The sequence below is a fragment of the Oncorhynchus masou genome, chromosome 18 (genome assembly GCF_036934945.1).
Source record: "Oncorhynchus masou masou isolate Uvic2021 chromosome 18, UVic_Omas_1.1, whole genome shotgun sequence".
Classification (NCBI taxonomy): domain Eukaryota; kingdom Metazoa; phylum Chordata; class Actinopteri; order Salmoniformes; family Salmonidae; genus Oncorhynchus; species Oncorhynchus masou.
The window spans coordinates 50,447,940-50,468,719 of record NC_088229.1 but is presented as its reverse complement, the minus strand read 5'-3'; the positions used below and the strand labels follow the sequence as shown (position 1 = coordinate 50,468,719).

The 20,780-nt window shown below is 42.0% G+C and overlaps 1 protein-coding gene across 2 annotated transcripts in view; it reads right to left on the bottom strand.

Annotated features, from left to right (window-relative positions):
• Positions 1 to 20,692, bottom strand: part of kif22 (kinesin family member 22) — a 32,859-nt gene extending 12,167 nt beyond the window's left edge. The window contains exons 1-8 of one of the 2 annotated variants that reach the window (XM_064923566.1): positions 20,430 to 20,692; positions 20,102 to 20,297; positions 19,772 to 19,899; positions 19,290 to 19,444; positions 18,751 to 18,960; positions 15,177 to 15,573; positions 13,754 to 13,871; positions 9,501 to 9,600 (exon numbers count right to left, since the gene is read on the bottom strand). In XM_064923566.1, coding sequence (XP_064779638.1) covers positions 9,501 to 9,600; positions 13,754 to 13,871; positions 15,177 to 15,573; positions 18,751 to 18,960; positions 19,290 to 19,444; positions 19,772 to 19,899; positions 20,102 to 20,295 — 1,302 coding nt within the window. In that variant the 5' untranslated portion in view covers positions 20,296 to 20,297; positions 20,430 to 20,692. The remainder of the gene's footprint in view (positions 1 to 9,500; positions 9,601 to 13,753; positions 13,872 to 15,176; positions 15,574 to 18,750; positions 18,961 to 19,289; positions 19,445 to 19,771; positions 19,900 to 20,101; positions 20,298 to 20,429) is intronic. The other variant, XM_064923567.1, reaches the window with a different exon arrangement.
• Positions 20,693 to 20,780: the final 88 nt, after the last annotated feature.

The window sequence follows — 20,780 nt, the reverse complement described above, 5'->3', positions numbered from 1 at the left end:
TGCATTTAAAACCGTTTTGAAAATCTGGGCCTGGTAACCCAAAAATAATACCAGGTGCCCGGAAAACATTTCTGAGATGTGTGGACTTAGTAGATGAGGTGCTCAGTGCTGCAGAGTTAAGGCGGTTTGTCCAGCTAAGTGCTCAAGCTATTCCTTCGGTTCTTAGCACACTGGAGGTCCGAGCAACCTGCCATGACAGACGGAGGTTTGCGGCTCTCATCACCAGCAGGTTGGCCGAATTTAATGGCACCTAGACGAGCCCCAGTGACGATGTTTAGTGAGAGGGATTTTCTGGGAGTAACCCAGGAAAGTGGGGGTTTTCAGCTCTGTGTTTCAAGTCACAAAACTAATTATAGCTCCGGGGAGTGCAGGATTGTGATGTCGGAGGAGGAATACACTTGGCTTAAACGATTCCATAAGATCAGGCCTCATCTGAGTGGAATCTGCTCAGACACAGAAGCATTCTTTTTCACCTCCTGCGGCAAAACATACATGAATATGGGTCAGGATGTGTGCAACATATTTGCCGATTTTGTATATTGGAAGTAAAGTGACTTTCGGTACAATTCGACGAAGTGTTGCAACAATGAACCTCAATCAAGAATCGGTTACAGACCATGGATCTGTTGCCAGCCATATGTGCCATTTCCTTGAAACAGTCAACATTCACACAGCCGCAATGCCAGAAGGATTACCAGGACGTGTACTCAAAGCATGCCCTGGAATGTGACATTTTCAACCTCTTCCTGGCCGAGTCTAACACCAACATGTTTCAAACAGACCACCATAGTCCCTGTGCCCTACGTCGGTAGCCATGAAGTGCTTTGAAAGGCTGGTCATGGCTCACGTCAACACCATCATGCCTGAAACCCTAGACCCACTCCAATACGCCTCAACAGATCCATAGATGACAATTTCAATCGCTCCCCACATGGACAAAAGGAACACCTATTTGAGAATGCAGTTCATTGACTACAGCTCAGCGTTCAACACCAGTGCCCACAAAGCTCATCACTAAGCAAAGGACCCTGGGACTAAACACCTCCCTCTGCAACTGGATCCTGAACTTCCTGACAGGCCGCCCCCAGGTGGTAAGGGTAGGCAACAACATCTGCCACGCTGATTTTCAAAACTGGCTCCTTGACAGCTTATACCCCTAAGCCAATAGACTGCTGAACAACTAATCAAATGGCCACTGACTATTTATATTACCCCCCCCCCCTGTGCTTTTACAGTGACACTGTTTATTATCTATGCATAGTCACTTTACCCCTATCTACATGTACAAATTACCTCAACTAACCTGTACCCCCATGCATTGACATGGTACCCCCAGTATATAGCCTCATTATTGTTATATACCCCTGGTATATAGCCTATGTACATGTGTTACTTTTTATATTGGTTTATTTAGTAAATATTTAATTCACTTTTTCTTTAACTGCATTGTTGGTTAAGGGCTTGTAAGTAAGCATTTCACGGTACGGATGTATTCGGCGCATGTGACAAATATCATTTGATTTTATATCGAGACATGACCCTATCACCGACCGAAGTTGCAGCTCTGGCAACCATTGTACCCTTTCCAAATAGCCTATATTTTCTTTTTGAATTACTTGTATTCTTGACACTTTTTATTAGTTTCAATAGGCCTCAGGTGTTGTTGGATGGTTGCTTTGACAGTCGCCGAGGCTTGATTTGTCTGTTAACCTCTCTGCGCACGGAACCCGCTAGCGGGCTGAAATTCCACAACATACGGTGATCACTACATAAATAGTCATATTAAACATTCATGAAAATACAAGTGTCTCACGTGTATCGAAAGCCTAGAATCTTGCTAATCCAACTGCGTTGTCAGATTTAAAAAAGGATTTACTGCAAAAGAATGCGATTATCTGAGCATAGAGCCCCATAAAAATATTTTTTTAACCAGCACAGGCGTAACATAAACAAACTGCATTCAAATATTTTACCTTTGACGAGCTTCGTCTGTTTGCAATTCCAATGCTTATTGTTACACAATGAATGATGTTTTGTTTGATAAATGTCCCCACGAAACATTTTGTGAACCGCTTGTCAGTCTCATTCCATTTGACGACACATTCCAGGTAAATAACCCACACAGAACGTGACTTTTCCAGTCATGTTTGGTTTCACTGCAATCAACTGGTTTGTTTGTAACACAATCAAACCTGATGGGTCATTTCGCGGGACGTATTGACTGAAAGAAACCGATTTGAAGACAACAAGTCATGACATCATTGTGCACCAATGATTTGCCCGCTGTTTCGTTGATTGACTGTCTTAACCCAATGACCGCCTTGAAATCTAGCTGGGTAGATAGCCAATGAGCTGAACGAAACGGCAAGACGCCATGTTTATGTGTTGCAAGACCAACCCATGTAGTAAGCTCCAGCGTAAAGTGAGTCATTCGCTATTGACGTTTCATACCTGAAGGAGAAACCCATATTACGCACTGCATTGTTTGGTGAACGCGCAGATTCAGCTGTTTATATATCAATAATTATGGCGACTAAGTCAGGGAAAGCTAAATCTAAGTCTAGATATACAGATGTACACACAATTATATAATAAATTGATTGGGAAGGTGAGAGATTGTTGTAGCAATTGTGGAGGAATATTTTTTGAACGGGAGAGGACATCGTTTTGGACTGGTTCTTATCATGCCAATGCCCTTGTTTGAAATTAATAATATAAAATATTATTTGTGATTTTTATTTTTTATTTTAGAAGAAATATATAAACATGTAATGTCATGAAATGTGAGATGCGTGGGTCTGCCGCCCCACCCCACATGAAATAGTCTATTTGAGGCTGTTGAGGAGAGGGCAGGACCACATCAATGGCCAAAGTGAAATGGAGACAGTAGATACAGCTGGTCTGTTGTAATATAATAGAGACAGTAGATCTACCTGAAATGTCATAATATAAAAGAAACAGTAGATCTAGCAGGTAATAATATATTCAACCTTCAACTCTCTCTATCTGTTTATTATACCTGTTGATACAGGGCTCATATGTGAAACTATTCTAACAGAACATTTTCTTTCACAGTGACACTGACTCCGAATGGGAGTCTTATCCGGTGTCCTGTGTGAATTTAAGTATGCTCTCTCTAATTCTCTCTCTCTCGGAGGAGGACCTGAGCCCGAGGACCATGCGTCAGGACTACCTGGCATGACGACTCCTTGCTGTCCCCAGTCCACCTGGCCGTGCCGCTGTTCCAGTTTCAACTGTTCTGCCTGCGGCTATGGAACCCTAAACTGTTCATTTTTACTCTTGAGGTGCTGTCCTGTTGCACCCTCTACAACCACTGTAATCTCCACCCGGCACAGCTCGAAGAGGACTGGCCACCCCTCATAGCCTGGTTACTCGCTAGGTTCCTTCCTAGGTTTTTGCCTTTCTAGGGAGTTTTTCCTAGCCACTGTGCTTCTACACCTGCATTGCTGTTTGGGGTTTTAGGCTGGGGCTATATAAATAGATTTGATTTGATAGAGGACTGAGGGTCCTCCAAATATTGAAAGTGTGTAAATAGTTACCCATGTTATTTTGTGTGTGTGTGTGTATATATATATATATATATATATCCCCCTTTTTTTCTCTCAATTCTTTGGGGGGGGGGGGGGGTGTTAGAATACCATTTTGGTAGTTTGTATATAGTTATTTGTTTCAAAATGTATACCTTCACCAATGTGGCCACTTGAACTTTGCACAAGTACTGTTGCCCTCATATTTTTCACTGAAATTGTCCCCATCATCCTACCTGAATGTTTGTTTTATCTTGTTCATTTTAAAGATGATACAAGAAGAAAAAAACATGTTTCTTTTCATTGTTATCTAAACCAGATCTATTGTGTTATATTCTCCTACATTCAATTCACATGTACACAAACTTCAGAGTGTTCTCTTTCAAATGGCACCAAGAATATGCATATCCTTGGTTCTGTACCTGAGCTACAGGCTGTTAGATTTGGGTATGTCTTCAGGCGGAAATTGCAAAAAGTAGGGGGGAGCTGTAAGAGGTTTTAACATTGAAAAACACTTTCAGATGCAGCAGGCTTAGCTACTTATCTAGCCATCATTGCTAACGTTAGCGCCAAAGATACAGGCTGAGAGATCAGGATTCCTTAATAATTTTCCTTTAAATTTCCTTTAAATTTCAATCAATGTTGTGTTCTTCTAATAGGCATGCATGCTGTTTGGACTGTTGTTTAAGACAGTGGCAAAGATGAAACTTGGCTGTTATTGTTGCAAACACTATCATTTTGGATGTAAGCATGCTAACTAGATACAGTAACACTTATTGTTATGCCATTGCATTTGATGACAACATGAATATAAATTTGCTAATTGGTTAAACTCAACACGTTTATAACTACAACCAAATACCAAGTTGAAAATGTCAGAGTTTCCTAGTTCCGACTAGCAACATACCTGCAGCCTAACTAGGCAGAGCATTGAATCATGGGAGACTAAAAACACCTTACGGACATATTTAATCAATCCCTATCCCAGTCTGCTGTCCCCACATGCTTCAAGATAGTTTTCTTGGGAACAGAAGCAATGGTGGCTAAGGTAACTGAACCAAATGACTATCGCTCCGCTCCGTAGCACTCACGTCCGTCATCATGAAGTGCTTTGCGAGACGAGTCAAGGATCATATCAACTCCACCCTACCAGTCACCCTAGACCAACATCAATTTGCGTACCACCCCAATAGGTCCAGAGACAATACAATCGTCATCACACTGCCCTATCCAATCTGGACAAGAGAAATAACTATGTAAGAATGCTGTTCATTAAGCTTGAGACCCCGGGTCTCGGCCCTGCCCTGTGCAACTGGGTCCTGGACTTCCTGATGGGCCACCACAAGGTGGTGAGGGTAGGAAACAACACCACCTCCACGCCGCTGATCCTTAACACTGGGGCACCACAAGGGTGCGTTCTCACTCCCGTCCTGTACTCCCTGTTCACCCACGACTGTGTGGCCATGCAAGCCTCAAAGTCAATCATCACGTTTGCAGACGACACCACGGTGGTAGGCTTGATTACCAACAATGAGACAGCCTACAGGGAGGAGGTGAGGGCCCTCGGAGTGTGGTGTCAGGAAAATAACCTCTCACTCAACTTCAACAAAACAAAGGAGATGACCGTGGACTTCAGGAAACAGCAGAGGGAGCACCCCCCTATCCACATCAGCGGGACAGTAGTGGAGAAGGTGGAAATTTAAGTTCCTCGCTGTACATATCACCAACAAACTGAAATGGTCCACGCACAGACAGTGTGATGAAGGTGCAACAGCGCCTCTTCAACCTCAGGAGGTTGAAAAAATGTGGCTTGTCAGCAAAAACACTTTCCACCTTCTCCACTACTGCACAACGCATCACCGGGGGCAAACTACCTGCCCCCCAGGACACCTACAACACCCGATGTCACAGGAAGGCCAAAAAGATCATCAAGGACAAGACCCCCCCCCCCCACAAGCCACTGCCTGTTCACCCCGCTTCCATCCAGAAGGTGAGGTTAGTATAGGTGCATCAAAGCTGGGACAGGGGGACTGTTAAACAGCTCTCTCAAGGCCATCAGATTGTTAAACAGCCACCACTAGCACAGAGAGGCAGCTGCCTACCTACATACTTGATATCATTGGCCACTTTAATAAATGGAACACTAGTGACTAAGAATGTTTACATATCTAGCATTACTCATCTATGTATATACTGTATCCTTCAACATCTATTCCATCTTAGCTGCTCAGTCACTGCTCATCCATATATTTTATACTTATATATATTCTTATCCCATCCCTTTACTAGATTGTGTGTATTAGGTTTTGTTGTGGAATTGTTAGATTTGACCTGTTAGGTACTGCTGCACAGTCGGATCTAGAAGCATAAGCATTTCGCAACACTCGCAATAACATCCGCTAACCATGTGTATATGACCAACATAATTTGATTTGGAAAGGATTTGAAATCATAGTATGCTGTAGATGAGGGCAATACAGAAGCTTAAATTTATTTTAAAGTTCAGTATGACTAACACACGTTATAAAAGAAAATGTTGTTCAATTCTTACAATCTATCCACATTTTATTATGTCACAGCTTTATTCTAAAATAGCCCATAACAACAAAGCAAAAACACAGAAATTTTAGCAAATACACACACATTACCGTTCTAAAGTTCGTCACTTAGAAATGTCCTTGTGTTTGAAAGAAAAGCATAAAATAACATCAAATTGATCAAAAATACAGTGTGGACAGTATTAATGTTGTAAATAACTATTGCAGCTGTTTTTCTAATTGAATATCTACTTAGGTGTACAGAGGCCCACTATCAGTAACCATCACTCCTGTGTTCCAATGGCACGTTGTGTTAGCTAATCCAACTTTATCATTTTAAAAGTTTAATTGATCCTTAGAAACCCCTTTTGCAATTATTTTCGCACAGCTGAAAACTGTTGTCCTGATTAAATAAGCAATAAAACTGGCCTTCTTTAGACTAGTTGAGTATCTGTGGCATCAGCATTTGTGGGTTTGATTACAGGCTTACATGGCCAGAAACAAAGACCTTTCTGCTGCAACTCGTCAGTCTATTCTTGTTCTGAGAAATGAAGGCTATTCCATGCGAGAAATTGCCAAGAAACTGAAGACCTCGTACAACATTGTGTACCGATAATGGGCCTCTGTACGCCTATGTAGATATTCCTCAGCCGTTTCCAGCTACAATAGTCATTTAAAACATGAACAATGCCTCCACTGTATTTCTGATCAATTTTATGTTATTTTAATGGACATTTCTAAGTGACCCCAAACTTTGGATTGGTAGTATATATAAATACAACTGATATCACATTTACTTTAGTATTCAGACCCTTTAATCAGTATTTTGTTGAAGCCCCTTTAGCAGTGATTACAGCCTTGATTCTTCTTGGGTATGACGCTACAAGCTGGGCACACCTGTAATTGGGGAGTATCTCCCATTCGTCTCTACGGATCCTGTCAGCTCTGTCAGGTGGATGGGGAGCATCGATGCACAGCTATTTTCAGGTCTCTGAAGAGACGTTCGATCTGGTTCAAGTCCGGGCTCTGGCTGGGCCACTCAAGAACATTCAGAGACTTGTCCAGAAGCCACTCCTACGTTGGCTTGGCTGTGGGCTTTGTCCTGTTGAAAGGTGAATCTTTGCCCCAGTCTGAGGGCCTGAGTGCTCTGGAGCAGGTTTTCATCAAGGATCACTGCTCCGTTCATCTTTCCATCGATCCTGACTCGTCTCCCAGTCCGTGCCATTGAAAAACATCCATAGAGCATGACGCTGCCACCACCACTATGCTTCACCGAAGGGATGGTGCCATGATTCCTCCAGATGTGACGCTTGGCATTCAGGCCAAAGAGTTCAATCTTGGTTTCCAGAGAATCTTATTTCCCATAGTCAAGAGTCCTTTACGTGCCTTTTGTCAAGCTCCAAGCGGGCTGTCATGTGCCTCTTACTGAGGAGGGCCTTCAGTCTGACCACTCTACCATAAAGGACTGACTAGTGAGGTACTGCAGAGAAAGTTGTCCTTCTGGAAGGTTCTCCGATCTCAACAGAGGAATTCCGGAGCTCTGTCAGTGACCATCGGATTCTTGATCACCTCCCAGACCAAGGCCATCCTTCCCCGATTGCTCAGTTTGGCCAGTTGTCTGCTCTAGGAAGAGTCTTGGTGGTTCAAAACTGCTTCCATTTAAGAACGATGGAGGGCCACTGTTCTTCGGGACCTTCAATGCTGCAGAAATGTTGCGGTACCTTTCCCCAGATCTGTGACTTGACACAATCCTGTCTCGGAGCTCTAAGGACAATTCCTTCGACCTCGTGGCTTGGTTTTTGCTCTGACATGCACTGTCAACTGTGGGGACGATATATAGACAGGTGTGTGTCTTTCCAACTCATGTCCAATCAATTAAATTTACCACAGGTGGACTCCAAGCAAGAAGAAACATCAAGGATGATCAATGGAAACCGGATGTACCGGGGCTCAATTTCGAGTCTCATAGCAAAGGATCTGAATACTTAAGATATTTTATTTATTCATAAATTAGCAAAAACCTGTTTCGCTTTGTCATTATGGGGTATTGTGTATAGATTGATTAAATATTTTTCCTCCATTTTAGAATAAGGCTGTAACGTAACAAAATGTGGAAAAAGTCAAGGGTTCCGAATGCACTGTATACCAACAGCATAATAACTGGTTATAAAGTGGTGGAAAGGTGTGCAAGGTAGTTGGTTTTTCCACAAGCCTTTTTCAAATGGCAAATTAATGAAACCGTAAACACATTGGTTAGCTAGCACACTGAACAACTAAATTCTACTGTGTTATTGACTTGTTAATTGTTTACTCCATGTGTAACTCTGTGTTGTCTGTTCACACTGCTATGCTTAATCTTGGCCAGGTCGCAGTTGTAAATGAGAACTTGTTCTCAACTAGCCTACCTGGTTAAATAAAGGTGAAATAAAATAAAGTTTCCAGCTATTGTGTGTCTAAACTGAAAAACACTTCCTCGAGTTGAACTGATTTTCAGGTGATGTTTTTTGTTCAAGAAGAAAAAAGTAGACTAATGATTCTGATAAATATGCTCTTGGCCTTATTCCAAAACTGCAACATGCGGTTGGAACACATACAATGGGGTCTGAAATTATTGACACACTTGAGAAAGAGCAAAAATAATTCAAATACATAGCTATAGTATGCTCCAAAAATTTGGGAAATATTATTTTATACTAAAACAATTGCTCCGAAAGAGATTTTGTTTGACAAGAACCCTTTTCCCCCCTAAAAAAGGCAGGTGTCAATTTGACACCCCTATTTTCAATACCTCACTTTATGAGGATAATGGCACGGAGCCTTACAAAAATAAAAATGTATTTGGAGAACATATTGGGAAGGATCTTGGATCATTCCTCCTTACAGAAGAACCCTTCCACATCCTTGATATCCTTCGTCTGCGCTTATGGACTACCATCTTCAATTCAACCACAGCTTTTCAATGGATTTCAAGTTCGGAGACAGATGGCATATGTTGATTTTTGTGGCCAATTAATTAATTTTGTGGATTTTGATGTGTGCTTGGGGTTATTCAGGCAGATACAAAGCAGATTCCATCTGCCCCACTGTTCAGTTTACCTGCACCGGGCCATCAGCAACTTAAAGTCAACCCCTGCATGGTATGTCCTTGTATGTAACAATGTCATACAGATAATTTAACACGGACAAAGCTTTTACATTGTTAAAATAGGCATACCCCCCCTCCCCAAAGTGAACACTCACACAAGTGACCCAATCCTAACGTCCGTCCAGATATTCAAATAACCGCACCCATCGCTAGCGAGAATGCGAATATTCAGTATCTCATGACAGTTCTGTCTTATTAACTAGGAAATCAGCTTGTACACTATTCTGAGTGTGCGTGTACACTCTGTGATTAAGGGTGCATGCTCTTTACCTGGATCTCTCTGTGCATGTTGAGTCTTTCCTTTACTGGGGTGCCCATCAACAGCTTCTCCAGAGCCATCAGCCGGTTCAATACAGATGGGTCTGTGGGGCTGAGAAAGAGACGAGAGAGAGCGCGAAAGATAAGCAGGTGAAAGGGACAAAGAGAAATATGACTACGCTCAGATAGGAGGGAGCTTCCAAAGTTGCTCAGCAAGGAGACAAAAAAAAGAGAAAGAGCCCATGCCAAGTAGTAGAATGAACTGTTATGAGTACAGTAATACACAAAAGGCATAGAAAAGACAGATTTGTCTCTTTCTATAAGGGTCGCCCACAGGCACAGCAGTCAGTGGTGTTTGTTACAGGGAGAGAATTCCTTTCAGCACTAGCTACCAAATCCTGACCTACTGCACTGAGGCCAAAACCTGTTAAGATGCAGTCAGAGAGAGGATATATAGATAGATGTACAGTCATGTAGAAAGTACACCGCCTGGAAAGTTTATTATTGATTATTTTTTTTCTTTTTGCATATTTCGACACATTGATAGTTGAGCTAAATTCCAACCACATTCATTGATAAAAGGTGACCCAATTTAACAAATCACAAAACAAAAAAGTTAAAATAAGGAAATTGCATTTTGGTTTATGTGGAAAAAGTTAGTACACCCCTACCTTTACCATCACATAAAATGGCTAAAATAGGAAATCAGGTGCATCAAAATGTGGAAATGATTAGAAAATCAGATTAAGTTTTAAGTCTTCCATAAAGACCAGAAACGTGGTCTGGTTTGGTCTTACCACAACACCCATATGGTTAACATCATGCCAAGACCAAAATACCTATCCGAGGCACTCAGTATAAAGATTATTGATGCCCATGATTCTGGGAGGGGTGAAAAATCAATTTCCAAGCAGTTCAAAGTACATCATTCCACTGTCTGATCATCTACAACCGGAGAAAACTCCAGACCACGGGTGATCTACTTTAGGACAGGTCGTCCCGCCAAATTCTGCCCAAGAGCTGACCGAAAGATGATCATAGAAGTCTCTAAGAACCCCAGGGTAACATCAAGGGATCTACAAACCTCTCTTGCCACTAATCAATGTCAAAGCAAATGAGTCAACTGTCAGAAAGAGACTGCACAAACTTGGCCTACAAGGGAGGCCAGGAAGAAGGCTCTGCTCTCAAAAAATAATATCAAGATGACTGACATTTGCCAGACATCACCTAGGTTAAGAGCAAAACTACTGGAACAATGTACTCTGGACAGATGAGTCAAAAGGTGGAGTTGTTTGGCCTCAATGCCAGATGACATGTTTGGCGAGAAAACGAAACGTGGCCTTTTGAAGAGAAGAACATCATACTAACCGTAAAGCGTGGAGGCGGTGGCATTACGGTTTGGGGATGCTTTGCTGCCTCAGTGATTGCAAGTTGGCTAGGCCCAGAGTCAACCATGAATCCCATATTGTACAATTGAGGAGAAATGCGAGGCCATCTGTCAAAAAGCTGAAGCCTGAAGCTGAACCAAAACATGGCTCATGCAACAACAGGACAATGATCCAAAACACACAAACAAAGCTACAACAGAATGGCTCAAAAAGAAGAAATGGTGGGTTAAAGCCCAGATTTCAATCCCGTCAATGCTGTTGGGGGGAGGGGGGGCTTGAAGTGGGCCGTGCATGCAAAAAAGCCCACAAACATGACACATTTGAAGCAGTACAGTACTGTAGAGCAGGCAAAGATTCCTCCCAGTCGATGTGAGAGACTAATAGACAGTTACAAGAAACAGCTACATTAAGTTATTTCATCCAAAGGGGATACACCAGCTATTGAAGCTAGGGGTGTAATTATTTTGTCCGCATTTCTGTCGATTGGTCATGAATAAATTAATGCAAAGTATAATCTTTCAGTGTCCATTTGTTAAATTAGGTTACCTTTATCTGTCAATAGTGTTGAAGTGAAGATTACATATCCATCTGTCCAAATATGTACCAAAAAAAAGACAACTTTCCAAGGGGGTACTTACTCACAGTCACTACCATGAGAGATTAGTTAGTCATGTGGAATAGTATGTTTATATGCACACTAACAATTCAATATTAAACTGATTATGGCAGTAGGTAGATTATGCAAAGGTCCTGTAAATACCGTACTGTGCTCATCTTAAATCGACGTAAGGTCAAAATCGACGTAAGCATACGGCGATGAAAATACCTGGTTTTCTAAGATATCTTTCGAATTATTAGGACATGTAAACATCTTAAAAATCGGCATTCCAGCAGTGTATTTGATCTGCGCATGTGTGCTAGCACCAGCCGAGCGAATCTCTTTAGCGCGAGGGAAGTGTGTTCAGAAACAACTTGAATGTATGAGTCTTGAGTAATTTCTACATACAAATTATAAGTTACGAATTCAAAATCAAATATGCTTCCCAAAAATAACATGTTTGCTATGGTAGAACATTTATTTTAATTGACAATTTTATGTATTTATCAGACTGCCATCAGGTTGCCTGATTTCAGATGTGTCCATGTAAACAGGTTAATCATTCATCTTGCAAAGCATGCAAATGTTTTAATCGAACAACTACGGCAAATCTGACTATGCACATAATCATATTATTGTGTGCATGTAACTGCACCCAGTTTGACTTTATAATGTTGGAATATGTCAATCTTCTTTCAACTAGCCATTTCAACATTGTTATGTTAAATGTTTAAATACCATAAATAATATTATATACACGCACACGCAGTAGCCATCTGACATAAAGAAATGCACGTCGGTGTCGTAGCATGCCACTGGCATATCTCTACAGTACCAGTCAAAAGTTGACACACCTACTCATTCCAGGGTTTTTCTATATTTTTTTCTATTTTCTACATTGTAGAATAATAAAACCATGAAATAACACATATGGAATCATGTCGTCATAAAAAAAAGTAAAACAAAATGTTATATTTGATTATTCATCAAATTAGCCAACCTTTTTTTTCATTTTCTTTACCCCTTTTTCCTCCCCAATTTCATGGTATCCAATTGTTTTAGTAGCTACTATTTTGTCTCATCGCAACAACTCCCGTACGGGCTCAGGAGAGACGAAGGTTAAAAGTCAAGCGTCCTCCGATACACAACCCAACCAACCCGCACTGCTTCGTAACACAGCGCGCATCAAACCTGGAAGCCAGACGCACCAATGTGTCGGAGGAAACAGCGTGGACCTGGCAACCTTGGTTAGCGCACTCCAACCCGCCACAGGAGACGCTGGTGCGCGATGAGACAAGGATATCACTACCTGCCAAGCCCCCCCTAACCCGGACTACGCTAGGCCAATTGTGCGTCACCCCACGGACCTCCCGGTCGTGGCCGGTTACGACAGCAGGGTCTCTGGTGGAACAGCTGGCGCTGCATTACAGCGCCCTTAACCACTGCGCCACCCGGGAGGCAAATTAGCCAACCCTTGACAGCTTTGCACACTCTTGGCATTCATTCAACCAGCTTCATGAGGTAGTCACCTGGAATGCATTTCAATTAACAGGTGTGCCTTGCTAAAAGTTCATTTGTGGAATTTCTTTCCTTAATGGTTTGAGACAATTGTGTTGTGACAAGGTAGGGGTGGTATAAAAGAGAAAGCCCTATTTGGTAAAAAGAACAAGTCCATATTATGGCAAGAACAGCTCAAATAAGCTAATAGAAACGACAGTCCATTTTTAAAAACATTTAACCTTTATTTAACTCGGCAAGTCAGTTAAGAACAAAATCTTATTTACAACGACGGCCTAGGAACAGTGGGTTAACTGCCTTGTTCAGGGGCAGAACAACAGATTTTTACCTCGTCAGCTCAACCTTCCAGTTACTAGCCTAACACTCTTTTTGTTATTCTACAATGTAGAAAATAGTAAAAATAAAGAAAAACCCTGGAATGAGTAGATGTGTCAACTTTTGACTGGTACTGTATGTATAACACATTGTTTAAACACTGGAATGATTTAAAGGCAAAGGAACATAACGATTACATATTAGGTATGGTGAACTGGGTCAGGTGTGTAAATTAAGGATGCACTAATGTGGACATTGAGTCAATATTGATCATTCCTTGGCCATAATGACTAACACTGACAACATGTTTTTCTGTAATTCTCGGCTAATACGGAAATGAAGACTAATTGATTGTGAAACCCTATTTGCACAGTTAAGGTTGGTATGGTTTGTTTTTTTAATGTAGGGAAGATATAGATTGTGCTGAATAGGGAAGGGCCTCCAACCTGTGTAGCTGTGCTGGGGGTGTAGGATCCTCCTGGCTGGTCTTCTTCACGTCTTTTAGCTTCTTTTTCTGGGGCTCACCGGACTGCCCAGCCTCATGCTCCTCCCTGGACCTCTTCACTGCAGCACAGAGGGGGAGAGGGACATTAATTTTGATATGTAATATCATTGATGTTGCAAAATCCTGGAGTCTCAAATAATCACTACGTAAATTTGTCACAAAGACTGGGCATGCAAAAAAATTGAGTTAAATGTTTCCCGTATTAAAAATCAGACCCGTTGTAAAAACTTGCACGTTAAGGAGATTATAACTCGCCCATAAATTCAACTTTTATAGTGACGACAATGCCCTTATTTGCTGTATATTTTGGACCTACTGGAATTAGACCGAGTCAGTATCTAAAGGAAATAGTGAACTTGAACTTAGGAGCACGTAAAACGTCAGCCATCCCCTCCGGCGCCATTCTACGAATGTCTTTGGGAGGCGTTTCTGAAAGACCAACAATTGCAAATTGGTGGCTTCTGTTTTCCTGTATGGGTTTGCTCGTGTCTTTGCCTATGATAATTTAATCTGAAACATTTGTCACAAACACTGCATGCAAATGGCTTCTCTCCTGTGTGAAGTCGTTGGTGTGCTTTCAGAAAGCCTAACTGTACAAAGGACTTTCCACCACAGCATGTAGAAACTGTTCATTACTGTAGGCAAAACAATGTCTATACAGCCTAGAAACACTTTTATGATGCAAGACGATACCGCTAGGCTACAATTAAAAATGGAAGCTAACTTTCCTTGCTAGCTTACAGCGGAATTCACTTCCCAAGTACTTTTTTGTGTGATAATATGCGTAACATAACAAAATACAAAATTCTTTAAAAATAATGCTTCTATGTAAATGTTGTTGATCAGTACAATAAAATAATATGTTCTAATAGTTGCTAATATAAGAAGTCCTAAATGGGAGGGATTGTTAGCTAAAACAAGCTCAACTCAATGCACGCACATACTCCATTGGAATAATACGCATTCACCTGTATTGTGAATAGACCGAGGCTACATCTTGATTTACCCAGTTCATCAGTAGAGATATACCATTCAAATAAATGATTAACATTATGTTGTTTGGAAGTTAGATTGGCAAAATCTTTTGTCAAATTGATAGTATGATTGTATAATGGAGTCATTTATAAATACATGTCTGTCGAAAAAAGATTGAAAAAATAAAGTTTAATTTGTGATTAGTACAATTTTATGTCAAACAGTAAGAACCACCAGGAAAAAAGGGGTGAGTCATTTTGGCACCACAGGGTTCTTGTCAAAACTCGAATCCATCAAAATCTATAATTTAGCTGTGCCACATTACTTGCTGCCTGCAATGAACGGGCCCATAATATAAATACCTCTGAATTTCATCGCCCCTTTCTCACCTTGTACAGATGGCACGGTCACCGTCTCCCGTACGAAGGGCTTGTTGACGATCTGCTTGGACTTGGCGGCAAAGTTGAGTGCTGTGAAGGTTTCAAAGTAGTATGTGTACTCGGGTGCGATGTTGGTGATCATGACCGAGTGGGACGAGCCGCCCAGCGAGTCCTGCAGAAGCCTCGTCAGCTTGCTGTCACGGTAGGGCACACGCCCGCCGCCGCCCGCGTTGAGCGAGTCCACCACCTTGCTGAGGGTGAAGAGGGAGAGGTTGATGGCACCGCTCTCCTTTAGACGGATGCCCTTGTTGCCCGTACGCCGGTTGTCCTCCGAGCCGGCCAGGTCCACGAGGTAGAGCTTGCCTGTCTGCTGCCGGTGCGGGGGGTTGCGCTGTGTACGCACCACCTGGAGAGAGGCAGAAGGAATTATTAACTTGTATTTATTCAGGGAAGCTCAATTGAGACCAGGTGTCTCATTTTCAATCGTGCCCTGAGGATATAAAAGAAAATATAAAACTACAAGATACAATACGAAGTACACTCGATCAATCACAGCAATCACAAACAAGTTATCAAAGTCAATCAAAACAATTGCACACCTCATGAACTCATTTGTCAGTTTTAAACGGAGCAAATCCAAACATTGTTGTCTGCATTGTCGTCTGTATTTTCTCCTGGACCGGGGGATCCGGTTCTGCTTCTGCACCTGCATTGCTTGCTGTTTGGGGTTTTAGGCTGGGTTTCTGTATAGCACTTTGACATCAGCTGATGCAAGAAGGGCTTTATAATTACATTTGATTGATTGAAGCCATATCCAGGTGGTCATCTGTGGCAGGGTCATCGTACTTGTCATTTAGATACTCCAGTGTGGCGCTCTTGGTTTGCTTTGCAAGACTGTTCTCACCCTCCCCTGGCTGCAGGTGGTGTTGAACAGATGCAGCACAGGCTTACCAGACAGCACATCAGTGAATTCTTGTAGTGGGCTTATGGCTTTGCTCACTGACTCCAAAACGTTGATATGCTGCCAGCTGGGCACCAGGTGCCTGCTTTTCTTCTCGGAGCCCATGACCCGTGCTATGGCCTTCTCCTGCTTCAGGACTCGTTCAACCATTTTCTGTCTTGAACCCCACCTGGTTAGGACTCGGAGTTGGTAGATTGAGCACAGACTGTACCAAAACCATATCTCTGCTATTTTTGAAGCTGATGACAACCTTTTTGCATATCCCGATGGCACGATCAATCCGAGGGTCAGTCAAACCATTCTCTGTATATTTTTTTTTTAAACAACATTTATATTTAGAATGGCAACATTTTTAGTAATGTAACAAATACAGCATTCCCACACATCGTGATGTAACAGGTTTTGATAGGCCTTATTTCGATGACAAAAAACATATTGGCAAAAACTTTTCACCCTGTATAGTACTACTACTCCTACATTGTTTAGGAATGTTTGACCATTGTAGCTGTTTGCACAGGCCTATATGTTTACATATTTAATTGTTTTTTTGATTGAAAAGATATCAAATCAATTACATTTAATCCATATTGTTGTTATTCTTTAAACATGCCTGTGGTTAATTTTCTATTGGATTGGTAGAATTACAACAAGCTACAAAGGTAAATTATTATTATAATTTAAAAAACAATTCTACAGCTGGTCTGAAGATTCATTTTTTTGAATGCATTTTCATTATCCAATGTCACACTTAACGATAGCGAGGGGAAGCCTGTGTTCAAAGCACTGCAGATGGGTCCACTTGTTCAAGCACAATACTTTTATTTACACCGTTTGTCTTCGCTCAGCTTCCATGCCAGTGTGTCTTCGAGACCCTGGGCTATTATTTCACCCGTATGTTCATCGGGGAATATATGATGTCTAGAGGCACACATTTAGCAATGTCCATTCTTCATCTATATACTGGACTGTCAAGCTTAGATATGGCTCCAACGTTCTGCTCGACCATAGAGCGGCTGTGGTGGAAAAGTACGACACATTACACCACTGCGAAAGAGTCACAGAGAAGCTGGCTAAAGTACTTAAGTAGTACTTTAAATCATTTTTACTTAAGTAGTATGTGTACTTTACTATTTATATTTTCTGACAACTTTTATTTCACTCCATTCCTAAAGAAAATAAATGAACTTTTTTTTCTCTTCCCCCTGACAATCAAAAACAGGACAGGAAAATGGTCACATTCAGGCACTTATCAAGAAAGCATAAGGACATCTCTACTTACTAAACACATTTGCAAATTACTTTTACTCAAGTATGATAAATTGGGTACTTTATCCCCACCACTGCTCTTTCGTAGGTAGCAATGTATAACCGTGGCAATGCTTCTTCCGCAAAATACTTGCGGCTTGGTAGCTGATATTTGGGGTCAATTGTGTTTAGCAGCTTTTTGAAGCCAGGCTTTTCCACTGTATAGATGGGGACCATATATTTTGCTATGTGATAAATATCCTTTCACCTCAAACTTTTCTTGTTATATGGAATGACTTTTGAAAATTCTGCGGCTATGGTATATTGTCTTTTACCAGACGTTTTGGGAGTGGGACAACTGGAACCATCAGCATTGTGTAGTTTCACGTATTCCTCCCATTCCACTGAGTGTTTCTGTCTCAGGTGCTGGAAGAGGTTAGTTGTGCTGCCACGGCAGGTGGCAATTGTCTTGAGACACACTTTGCACAGGACATTGATTTGCTGAACATCGGACCTCAAACCCAAACCACTTCCATATGACAGAACAAACATTGCTACCCTTGGGAATGATTTCATTCTCACGAGAGGCTGAGCTGGCTACCTCACTGTCCATTTTGATAGAATGTCTGCCGCTACACTACATGGGCATGGTTACAACTTGGGCAAAGGCTGTCCAGGATTGTTATTTGTGTGCTGTGACGCCGTTAGTTCATGGTTCGGTTCACTAAGGGCTGACAGAGGGCGAGATGCTGGGGCAAGTTGTTTTAGTTATCAGCAAAGTTATATTTGTACTGAGCTAAATCTCTCTCAGTCAATCTGATACTGGCATCAAACAATCCAGATTAAAAATCATCCAAAAGTAATAATTTAGATTTAACATAGTCAGACAGTAATTCAGACAATTTGCTTAAAGCACAAGGAGAAGCGATAAATTCCCACTAGTGTCAGTTGGACATTATTACCAGGGCCCACATTTAGAATTAAGCATTTATAATTGAGGAGGAAAAGAAGAAGGGGAAAACAATAAAGGTATGATGGGGAAGGAGCAAGGGAGAAAAGTGGAGAAGGATAAAGGTATGGAGAGTGGAGGGAAAGAGGAAGGGAGAGGGTAGGGAATCATTTCGTGCTCCATCTATGGCTCTGCTACAGAGATATCTAAATCTGTGTTCAGACTGCTAAAGAGGAGTTGCCTTATTCACTAGCCACACGGACGGTGCAATTAAAGACAGAGGTCTTTACCTCTCCGAGATTGTCCCAACAGGCATAGCAGCAGCAACCAGAGGGATGCTTTATGTAAATCTATGTCATGTTATGCATCTAATACTAAGTCATTCATGGGAAATATATAAACCTATGGGAGTCAGAGTGTGTAGAAACCTTGATGAGTAAAATGGCGTGGCTGCGGCTGGAGCGCTGGTTGAGCTTGGTGGAGGCCGTGGTGCGGTTGAGACTGGCAGGGATGAAATGAGAGTGGAAGTTGGAGAAGGAGGAGAGGGGCGTGTAGGTCAGGCCCGGAATGAGGATGTTCCTGTCCTTGTCCTCTCGGATGGGCAGATCCTGAGCACTGGGGGACAACAGGTCCAGCACCTGGAACAGGGAAGGAGGCAGGGACCGACCATGAGATGTAAAAACACTGCCAAAAAAGTCTCAATACAATAAAACCAAATCATTGATTCAACATTCGTTTCACTTTCTATTCTTTGTGTCCACCTCATTCTCAAAAATGCATTGGAGGAGAGGATCTAAGGTCCCTCCCCTGATGTGTTTTGAGGAGGCGAGGAATAAAAAATTGATTAAGGACATATTTGCAAACACATGAAAGCACTCACAATGCATCACAATAAATACCAGCAACAATTATAACCAAACAAAACAGCTAAGCATATTTCATAAAACATCAGACCACCCAGTCCTACCTTCTCGTTGTATATTTCCAGGTAGGACATGCCGATGCTGTAGTCCCAGCCTTCGTGCTCCCTCTCCTTGGCTTTCACCAGGTTGAAGACACCTCGGACCGCCCGTGGGATCACCCCTGGCTGTTCTTGACTGCCCAGCATAGTGTGGGTCTTCCCTGGGTGAGGAGATAGAGGAGCCGATTTGACCCGATTTTTTTTGCAACTTATGACTGATTTGGTGGTCCCTGTAAAGGCTGGGAACCGTTGCATTAGGATATAGTCAAAGCTGCATATACGCACAATGCTGATAAGCAGATCTAGAAACATCAATGATATAAATAAGATGGAAGAGCAAAAAAAATGCAGTGGAAGGCCGTATAGGGCCAGTCTTATGAGAGTGAAAGTACTGATGCTTAACCTGAAATCAGTCTGTGACAGTAACTCATTGACAGTACCTTTATCGCCCTCAAAGGAATACATGAAATGAGAGCCCTTTGACATACCAGCTCCTGTTGGGCCGTAGGCAAAGACGCTGGCGTTCTGCCCTTTCAGTAGGTGGGGCAGAATGGGCTTCACTGAGGAGAGGAACACCTCCTGTTGAGTTGTCTCCTCACCGTGGAAGACATCAAACCTGAAACCCACCACAGAATGTTAAGGGACACAGTCTGTTGTCTGTGGTATTTTGTGCCACACACACGAAAGGAAGCAAGTGATTCATCTGGTCCCCAAACACACGTATTCTATGTTCAACCACATTTTTTTAATCAAGTATTAAAATAAACTGGCATGTGATGACTAAAGGTTGATATTGTATCAGGCAAAAAGGCACTGACTGGTATTGCAGAGTCTCTGTGGCGTTCCTCCAGTTAATTATCTCCAGGGTCTCCGTATCCAGTCTTCTTACGCAGGCCCCCTCACCCTTCTGGTCCTGCATGTGCATGTAGGGCCGTAGGCGCACCGCAACCCGAACCCTGGCTGTCTGTTTGGTTCCTCTCGCAACGTCCTCAGCCACGCGCTGGGCCGCCATGTCTATGAAACAAGAAATTACCTTTACTTAGCTAGAAACTGACAATGAAAGTCCAATAAACACGGGGTAGCCAGCTAATGTTAGCTAGCAAACAAGCTCGAAACACATAGGGTGGCAGGCAGACCGCTGGCTACCTTTGTTGTTAGATGTCTTTAGCCAGTTCAGTTGTCGAGAATCTAAAGCGAATAAAACACTCAACCTTACCGAAAGTTTTCTCCTGTTCTCTATAAAATGTGGTTTGTATAAAAAAAGTTCAAGATGTTTGCTAAAGTAAATGATGCCAGAATTTGTTGATAAAAAAAGAAAGACTTAAACGATCGTAAAATGGCCTTCCGCCCAATATTTTCAAACGATAAGCACAGGGGCCGTAAACAAACTGAGCCAATCGGCACTCTTGGTCGTATGACCTATGACGTAAACTTCCTCCACCACTTCCTCATTCCAAAAATTAAATAGTCAAATCACGTAAATGTTGCAATTTACAA